Consider the following 10,003-nt stretch of genomic DNA (forward strand, 5'->3'; position numbering starts at 1 on the left):
ATGGTTCTGAGTAATTTCAACCTAGGCCTTGAGCCAAACACCCCCCAGAAGCTTTTTTTCCCTTGGTCAAACATTATTAAAGTTAGAGCTTATTTAGAGATATCAGCTGAAGGGCTTAGTGCAGGCGCTAATGGAACCTAGGTTGTATCTCGTAAATTACCCCACTAATAAAGCCCGGAATGGTACCAAACTTCTACAGTAGTACAAATAGGTTCTGTACTCATAAACGGAGGCATTGGAAAGTTTGTAAGTACATCATGAGTTTATTTAATTAACACTTGCCTGAGGCCTTACGCTACCGCTAACCCGGACGTCGAGGTCACTTCCGTGATTTTGGAAAAGCCTGTATGTTCGACCAAGGGAAAAAAAGCTTCTGGGGGGGGGGGGGGGTTTGGCTCGAGGTCATGGTGCAAAGGACCCTAGGTTGAAATTACTCCAAACCATCCCTTTAATAGAGCATTCAACTGGCTGTTTTATGATGGATTTGGCTCAGAATCCATTTTAGTTTTACTGAGGACTTAAAATCTTTTTGGTCAGCAAATAAAATGAGAAAATAATTAAATGAGATAAAGTACATCATTTGTTAAGTATTTAATTCACCAGATTATCCAAAAACGTGTCATTACTACAATAACATGTAAAAAAAAAAAAAAAAAAGTGTTGAACACATGAAAAAATAAGTGAATGTCACTTACTTTCAAGCAAACCTACTTCAAGCAAAGCATTTCAAAAAATAATTTTGTATCAAATGATAAAAACAAAATTAAGAAAGTATTTGTACACTTTGTGGTGTCAAACATTAGGTCTTCACTTTTGATGAACAAATCATTCTGAGCCATTTGGTTTGATAATCTGTATATTTAAGGACAATTAAAAAGTACCTTGTGACCTTTTTTATGTCCACTGCATATACTGTTACCGTAATGTAAAATTACAGAATTTGGTCATACCGCCCACCCATCAGTGGGATTATCTATTTTTCGGTTTCTGTTATAAAAAGGAAGAGGTTCAGAAAGTGTTATTTCCATCCTTCCGATTTACATTACAGTATTAGTGCTTGTAGTTACTGGAACAGCTCTGAATAAATGTCCAGCGCTGTCATCTCTCATCAGACATACGGTTGTGGTGGCAGATGGGAGGTAATGTCTTACTCACTATGATACAGGGGAGAGCAGCATTTTCACATTGATTGCGGTGCCAATAACAATAATAAAGCTCATAAGTTCTGCAGGCGCAAAATAAAAAAGTTAATGGTACTAATCATCATAGAAGCAGTGAATGTACAGCACGAGCCCTCTGTAAACAGACTGCGGGGTGCAATCGGCTCTGTTGGAGGAGCTGAAGTCCCCACTAATGCCACTGTGATTAGTCTAGAATGGAAAACTCATTACGATTACATTCCACACTCTCACTTTTATGACAGAACCTGAGTGTAAGAGACGCAGAGAGAGAGCAGGAAACAGCAAACATAAAACTTTAGAGTGCCTCTTTCACAGGGCCACAAATGCACTGGATAATTTCAGTCATCCTGTGAAACAATCTTCACTAGGACGTTTGATATGAAATATTAAAAGCTTCATATGAGAGCTCACTCCCATTTCCCACAGTGGAAAAACTCTTACGGGTGGTACTGACTCGAAATGTGCCACCTGTAGAGTCACAAATGTGGTTTACAAACAGTATGTTTTATTCGTTTGACATTATTCCTTTCTATTCCCAAACTGCTTTAGTTATTGGCTGAAAATCATGACATTTGATACAATTTATATTTTTTTAACCTATTCTTACTGATGTTTCTAAGACTTTAATAAATGTTCACAATTTTAACAACCTCAGCATAGGTCACAACAATATTCAATACATCATCATAGATAAACTAATGTTTTCAAAGACAAAACAGAAAAATCATGTACGTTATCAATGAACATAGGATATAGTGACAACTGGGCTAATAGAGGCCCAGCACGCTGTCCCTAGATTTTAGCATTGTTTGGTGGGGTATAGTGGAATTATGAAATATTACGAACAAGAGTCAAGACTGGAACAGAATTCTGAATTAGTGTCAAACACAAACATTTTAAGCATTCAGAAAACACACAAAACTGAGTAATTGTAAGAATCCGTTCAAATCTGGACTAAAATGAAGCTGCTCACCTCATGCTGAAGTTTATGATCAGTGTGGCATTGCGGGTCTGTGTGAGGATACAGCGCATCACTCCAGTGATTTCTCCTCAGAGCTCTCAGACAGAAACCCTCAAACTTCAGCTCTGAGACAAACTAAGAATAACACAAAGCAATTTAGAATGAGATGAAGAGAGGCTTACAAGTGTCACTCAGAAGAGTCAATACTTCACAGCAATACTTGGCCTGTTTCTACAACACAAGAGTGACAGAAACTAATTTTTGCTCAAGCACTTTCTTGAAATTGACAAGTTCTTCACATGCTTCAGTCTAAGAAAATGCAAAAACATGAGCTAATAGAGATTTTAGTTATTCTCAGAGTGTGAGCAGCCAGCAGCCACAATCCAAATTAAATGAACTGGAAATCCAAACTCAAAACCCTGAACATGAATGATCTTTGTACAGAATTAGGTTCATTTCCTGTATTAAAGCCTATAATTCACTTCAGGCTGGCCCAATAGAACCAGAGCCTCAGCTCTTTACTGGTCCTGATGTCTTTCCTTGACCAAAGCACACACTCTGCTGTATAACAGCTCTCTTCCCGCTTAGAGGCAAAATTTCCCTGCTCAGAATTTCCCTGAATCAAAATGTTTTCTTTACATCGGCCACACTTACTAAGTCTTTCCATCTTTGTCTTTATAGTTTCAGAAATCAGTAGGAGTTTCTGTTCTCTCACAGACTATTTCTTGCAAGTGTTTGCCCTCTGCTGGACAGAAGGAATTTTGCAGCTGCTCTTTGGTTCTGTTCATTAACCCTTTCATGCATAGTGGTCACTACTCACTACAGTGGACTGATATTAAAAAAGCATTTTCTTGAATTTGCACGGGTTTTGATGGCATTGTTGCACATCAACCTCTTCAGTGGACCCTGGTGCATCATCCTATACATTGCAACCAAGTGGCAAGCCGTTGTGTTTCGACCTTTTCCCCCTCCAAACCAGGATGACCAATGGTCAGTCAGAAATGCCAAGGTGCTCTGGAATATCCACCTATTCCTTCTATCCTAGGAGACTCTTGTAGGTAAAAAAAAATATTGCAGCATCAAGCAATATCTAATGAGTCCTATCACAGTTACATTTTCCAAGTTTTGATTTTAGATTGAGAGAAAAATCTGATTAATCATCTGTCCACTATAGTGCTATATTTCAGCTCAAATTCATACTTATACTGTGAATATTGTTTTTGAAAATACTTAATCTGCAGTGACTTTTTTTGACTGTAAATAAATGTATTTGTATTATTAGAATGTCCTTTTCATTGACATCAAAAAAAGTTATGCAATTACATAATGTATGTGACTTGTAATGCATTACTTTTTAGATCAAAAAGTAATCTGATTTCGTAATGCATGTTATTGTAATGCGTTTCTTTACTCGTAAAATCAAAAAGTAATCTGATTATGTAATGCATGTTACTTGTAATACATTACTTGTAACAAAAAAAATCTGATTACGCAGAGCATGTTACTTGTAATGCGTTTCTTTACTCGTAATATCAAAAAGTAATCTGTTTACGTAATGCATGTTACTTGTAATTAATTACTTGTTTGATAAAAAAGTAATCGGATTAAGTAATGCATGTTACTTGTAACACATTACTTTACTTGTAACATCAAAAAAGTAATCTGAATGCGTTAAGCATGTTACTCGTAATGCGTTACCCCCAACACTGCTCATTTCAGATGAGATTGAAAAAATTGGTTTTCTCAGAGGAGGGCTATGCTAGAAATGTGTCCATCTTGAACATCATCAGAATTATCAGCTAATAAGGGTAAATTGACATACACTCTGGTACACTGGAGGGAGCATCTGAGTGGTTTCCACAGTTGTACCTTGACAAGCTGTAGAAAATTCTGATGGAATCACGTCCTCATGTTCTGATATCAAAGATACGCGAAGTGCAACTTGTATGAAGTTCAATTGCCTTTGCAATATTTCGCATTTATATTTTTTGTATATATTAAGTTTATATAAGTTTTCAGATGATTTAATATAATTTTATTGATTAGTTTGTTAAATGCACATACTTTATCTGTTTGATTATTGTATTATGTTTAATACAGTATCTCTTCAGTTTAAACCATAAACGCATGCTGTCCTCAAGTGGACATCTGCAAATCTCTTTGAAAAATGTGTAAAAAAAAAAAAAAAAATCTTGTTTTTCAAGCCCTAAGAGCAATAAAAACACATAGGAAAAAAATCCTGACTGAGGTTATCATAATTCATGCATGAAAGGGTTAAAGGTGGCCCGTGTATTTTTCTTTAGTTAAAGTTTCTTCTATACCAGGATAATTTTCAGACAATTATGAGAAGGCAGTTAAGTAGGTCGATTTCTAAATTAAAACCAGTTATTTTAAAAGTACATATATACTATTATAGTATTTATTAATATTTTGAATTAGTTTTTACTTTTATATTTTCATTTTAGTTTAAGTTTTAATAATGTTACGTGCATTTTTATTATTTTTTTATATTTCTATTTAACTGTAAATTATTTTAATAGCAGTTTTAGTTTAGTATTTTTATTACTTCACCTTCAACTCATTTTATTTCTAATCTAATATTTATATTTTATTTCAGATTTAATAAAACAATATTATTGCAATTCCATCTGATGACTAAAAGTGGCACAGAAATTACACACTTCAGTTTTGACCTCATGAACCACAACTGCAGTGGTTGTTGTCATGCAATAACAGACCACTAGATGGCGCAATTGAAGAATCAGAATTGAGTATTGCAGGGAGCCGTGTAAAAATATTAATGAATGATGCATGCTTCTTCTGCACTAAGCATGGACAAGTTTGTGAAAGGACTGCTAGTGCAAGGTAAATGTAAAGCAGACGATGAATCTACTTCAAAGGTCACAACTGTCTACACTAAATGTGAGCGGCACGATAAAGGCAAATAGAATCCATTATAATTAGTGATGCCGGCTATGCGGCGCAACATGACAAAATTGACAGTAAACCGTTCTATTTTTGACATATTCCAAGCACTCACGCAACTTCTGACAAAAAGGACAAATGGATTTTCAATGTTCGCTTTGTCATGTCCAGTGTGGATAGCCTCAAGACAAGGAAACAACACGAGGCATATCTCGCCTTCGGTTTCACCAGTACATCACTGGGTAATAAAGAGAGACCACAGTGTGTTATGTGCCTCAAAATATTAGCTTCTGACAGCATGTAGCTGAACATGTTAAGACGCCACTTAGAGACTTAACATCACAAACAGAAAGAGAAGTTGTAGTAGTACCGGATTTAGTAGGCAAAAGTTTGGGCACCACAGGACTAAGAATTTGTACAACAGTATAAAGTAGTGTTGTCAAAAATATTGATATTTCAATACATATCGATATAGCTCAGACAGTCTCAAACAGTACCAAATTTAATTATTTTGTGTGGCTTATATTGCTCAAACGGTCAAATACACACAAAATTATGTCAAAATGCCGTCTTGGCGAGTATTCAGGTAAAAACAGTCAGTTTTGGAACGTAAACAGTTGAGAAAGAAAACACATGTTGTGTAACAGTGTACTGGATCCGTGCATATGCTCTTAAAGTGACAGCAGCCTAATATTCCGTCTGCTGTCTGTCATGTTAATCAGAGAGAAAAACTGAAACTGAAAACTTGACTGAATAAGTTTCAATTGTAAGCAATGATCTGTATTTATTTTTTACAAATAAGAATATCCAGTGTTATTTTACATTTTGATTACTTTTTTTATTTATTTCTGTAGTATTTCTAATCCGAATACTACTGTTAAAACCACCCTGAAAAATCTAAAGCTGTGTTTATTTCATTAGTCTTTTAATTCTATTGTCTTACTTTGTGCCATCGTTTGCAATATGCTTATTTGTTCTTATTGTATTACTGACTCTTTACTTGTCTTTTTTGTAAATTTAAAGTTTCAAATAAAGCCATCCTGTGCTGTGTTAAAGCTATTGCAACAAAATTACCCAAATTATCAAAAGATTATGAGATAATAATAAATATATATCTTTATGACAGTAGATATGACCGTTTTCCCCATAGTATCGAAAATTATATCGAATATCGATATTTTTCAAGGTATCGTATCGAAGTTAGAAACTCCAGTATTGTGACAACACTAGTATAAACTACCTTTTTCTCTCTAATGTGAAGTCCACCTCTCCAGATCTCCCTCCCATCCACACAGCTTTCAACCACTGATGGAGAACATAAGCGGGCGTCCAAGTACATGGCTGCTTTCTGCCACCTTTACAGTGCAGAAACAAGAGAAACAGAGACATTATACACAAGAAAACTCATACATATAGAGGACAGGCCTATTATTTCTAAAAGAAAACAACAGTGATGAAGAATATTACTGAAGAGTATTAGATTTTACCCTGCACTATGTTCAGTGACCATGATCATCTGTGCAGAGTGCCACGCCCTCATGTGCTTCAAAGAGCCAATCACAGGCAACATATCCTTTAACCCCGCCTCCTCGCCAACACATAGCACAATAACATCCAGCAAAGACTTCCCTGCCATCAAGAACAAACATTACATCAATACAATAAAACTAAGCACTCTCCAAAAGCACATCTATGGTGTAACATCATGCCAAAAATGTATAATGCCTTCATAAACCATTTAATGTTAAAAATTAGTACCTGGATGAGGAAGTTTGTCTGTTAATTGATGAAGTCCTTCAGCAGCCTCTTCAAAGAGTCTACCATGTTAGTCAATCATCATTGAAATAAAAAACAAAGAGATTAAATTAAGGCATCAAGTAAAGCGAATGTAGATAAACAGCTCATGATTGGTATCAAATTATAAGTGAAACATGGTTGATTCTTTGGTCCTATAAGGTTGTTTGAGATATTATGGGGCGACAGTATAAATCAGAACTCTCACTCTGCATGGGACGGGTTCTCTGTGAGCACACTCTGTTCCTCTTGCTCCTGAAGGGCAGCTACACAACGGTCTAGGGCAGACGGCTCTGATTCCTCACTGTCACTGCGCTGGGAACACAGTTCCTCCCACTCTGAGCTGCACCACTGGAAATACACAGTAAAGAGTGTGTGCGGATGATCGGATACACTATACCAGGGATTTTCAATCTATTAGATGCCATGGACAAACAAATATGATCATCCTTATGCAAGAGACCCCATTTTAAATTATGTATTTTAATGTATAAAGAAAACTTATTTAGAAAACGAACTTATTTAAATCCATTTATTTTTACACTTTTCTCTGAACATTTCCTTGGATCCCCTTGCAGCCCCCTGGGGTTCCCCGGACCCCAGTTTGAAAATACTACACTATACACTACTACATTATCACTTTGTAATCTAGTTTGTCCCAACCAATTTATAAGACTTGTAATCAATCTAATGTGAAAGAATCAAATATGCATATGTTAATTAACTTACCTGTGTTGTACCATAACTGGCTTGAATGGCAAAGTACCATCTCTGTGGAGCAGGACTACCACTCAGAGAGCAGGCTAAACAGATTTAAACAAACACAAAGTCAAACTTCACACTAAAACGGCTGAAAATTGAGTGGCAAATGAGGTTATAATTAAGAAACCTACCTGGAAATAGAGGAACTCGTTTTGAACTCGAGCCAGAAATACTTTTAAGGTTATCAAACACCTTTTTTGTTTCATCAACACCTACAATAAAATCAATACGTGTCAAAACAGCAACAGATAGATAGTCAAAGCTAAGCTTTTGAAAATAACGTAAAGTTAACGTTAGTTCCGATAACGTTACATTATTTTATCACCATTAAAGCCTCTTACCGTTGAAAGAGCAATCTCTCTTCGGCTCTAGATTGATTATTACAACTAGCACGTATCTGTCCATAGCTGTATGCTGCTGTGTTCATGTAAAATAATGCTGACTTGTTACAGAACGAGACACACTTCAGCACAAAAACAAATTTACGCGCGTTCACAATCAACACGGACGTTTCAAGATGACGCTGCGATGACGCGCGCGCTACCAACAAATACAGTCGGTAGGAACAGATTAAAACACGCTTAAAATAACAATACGTGATGAGGGTGGCTAATTAAACGGTACATTATATAATGATATATTTATTGTTATTTAAATTACATAAGCAAAGTAAAATATTTTACCTTAGAGCATAAATTATTGGCTATAGAAATAGGAACGACATATTTAGCCTGTTGGTTGTGGGGGACGAAAATTGCTGCTGTACTACTATAGCCACATTGAGGTCAAATGTTTCTAATGCTTTTGTAAAATGTCTAGTTTTTCTAGATCAGCCCAGGTAAGCTGTTATTGCTTTCTGTCATACTGGTCCGCTGTCATTTATAAAGATACTGCGCTGTCAGCCGATGCTTAATGCTTTTTGAACGGAAAGCGTGATCTTTATATTGAGCTTGTGCGTCAACAAGCTTATGGTCAAAGAGTAACGTTATGTCTAATGTCTGCATATGTGAATGGATCTATTTGGATATCTTCATAAATTAGATCTCTGTAGTGTAGCGTTCTTGGACATGAGTGAGGGTAGATGAGTGTGATAAATGTGTTCTGCTAAAGCATCAGTTAGCTTAGAGACAGTTTACCTAAAAATGAAAAGCATTATTTCTCGCCTTCATGTTGTTTCAAGCCCGTGTGATTTTGTTTATTCTGTGGATCACAAAATAAAATATCTTATGAGAAGGTTATGATGTTATGTTCATTGCATCTTATTTTCCATGCAATGAAAAGTGAACGCTGTGACTGACTGACCTGTCATCCTGCATACAATGTTCCTCGGACGATAGATGCCATAAGGATTAATCTTATTTCGATTGAACTATTATTATTATTAGCTATAGGGAACTATGTTCAGTAAACAAAAAAGTAGCTTGCATTGCATAAATGGTTTTCTCTTTTTCCCACAAGCAATGGGCGACCTTTGCAAGATCCTGGTTCCTAATAGACGGTAGGATGCAGCCTCCAGGAAAGATCGCCTCTATGTGCTCAGTGCGGCTTCAAGGGAAGCATAAACCCATTTACCATCCACTGAGTGAGTAAATCTGACTACGAAAACAAATGAAAGTCCAAAATACCACGGCCGCATTTATTTTTAATACACTTCTCACCTTTAGTCCTGGGAATGAAGATGTGCTTGATCCATAACCTTGAAATCCGCATAGAACTGATCAACTCAAACATTTCATTCTCTGCTGTAAAACCTTATAAATTCTAATAGGGAACTGTGTATTGTTTTCAGTTAATACATTTAGGGATCAATACATATACAGACCCTTTCCAAAAATTTTGAATATCATGGAAAAGTTTATTTATTTCCATAATTCCATTCAAAACGTTAAACTTCCATAGATTATAGATTCAGGGCCCACAGCTTAAATGATTTCAAGTATTTAGTTGTTTATTTGTACATAATTTGGGCTTCCAGCTCATAAAACCCACAAAAACAGGATTTCAAAAAATTAGAACATTACATGAAATCACACAGTAATTACACAGTGATACCATGGTCATTGAACCAGGTTTTGGTTATTTTGGCAGTGTGTGCAGGTGCAAATCCTGCTGGAAAATGAAGTCAGCATCTCCATAAAGCTTGTCTGCTGAAGGAAGCATGAAGTGCTCTGAAAATGTCCTGGTAGACGGCTGCGTTGAGTGGACCAACACCAGTCGATGACATGGCTCCCCAAACCAACACAGACTGTGGAAACTTCACACTGGGCTTCAAGCATCTTGGATTGTGTGCCTCTCCATTCTTCCTCCAGACTCTGGGACCTTGGTTTCCAAATGAGATGCAAAATTTGCTCTCATCAGAAAAGAGGACTTTGGTCCACTG

At 36.3% G+C, this 10,003-nt stretch overlaps 2 protein-coding genes across 5 annotated transcripts in view; one reads left to right on the top strand and one right to left on the bottom strand.

The window, feature by feature from the left end:
* Positions 1-8,142, bottom strand: part of mtbp (MDM2 binding protein) — a 79,249-nt gene extending 71,107 nt beyond the window's left edge. For 2 of the 3 annotated variants that reach the window (XM_084386109.1, XM_084386108.1), the window contains exons 1-8: positions 7,965-8,142; positions 7,755-7,835; positions 7,591-7,664; positions 7,070-7,212; positions 6,826-6,884; positions 6,555-6,696; positions 6,308-6,422; positions 2,155-2,277 (exon numbers count right to left, since the gene is read on the bottom strand). In XM_084386109.1, coding sequence (XP_084242235.1) covers positions 2,155-2,277; positions 6,308-6,422; positions 6,555-6,696; positions 6,826-6,884; positions 7,070-7,212; positions 7,591-7,664; positions 7,755-7,835; positions 7,965-8,028 — 801 coding nt within the window. In that variant the 5' untranslated portion in view covers positions 8,029-8,142. The remainder of the gene's footprint in view (positions 1-2,154; positions 2,278-6,307; positions 6,423-6,554; positions 6,697-6,825; positions 6,885-7,069; positions 7,213-7,590; positions 7,665-7,754; positions 7,836-7,964) is intronic. The other variant, XM_084386110.1, reaches the window with a different exon arrangement.
* A 215-nt stretch (positions 8,143-8,357) lies between these two features.
* The window catches only part of mrpl13 (mitochondrial ribosomal protein L13), a gene marked incomplete at its 3' end in the record, with an annotated part of 20,906 nt that continues 19,260 nt past the window's right edge, over positions 8,358-10,003 (top strand). For both annotated transcript variants that reach the window (XM_084384881.1, XM_084384882.1), the window contains exons 1-2: positions 8,358-8,461; positions 9,082-9,205. In XM_084384881.1, coding sequence (XP_084241007.1) covers positions 8,435-8,461; positions 9,082-9,205 — 151 coding nt within the window. In that variant the 5' untranslated portion in view covers positions 8,358-8,434. The remainder of the gene's footprint in view (positions 8,462-9,081; positions 9,206-10,003) is intronic.

This window comes from Rutilus rutilus, assembly GCF_951802725.1.
Source record: "Rutilus rutilus genome assembly, chromosome: 17".
NCBI classification, from domain to species: Eukaryota; Metazoa; Chordata; class Actinopteri; order Cypriniformes; family Leuciscidae; genus Rutilus; species Rutilus rutilus.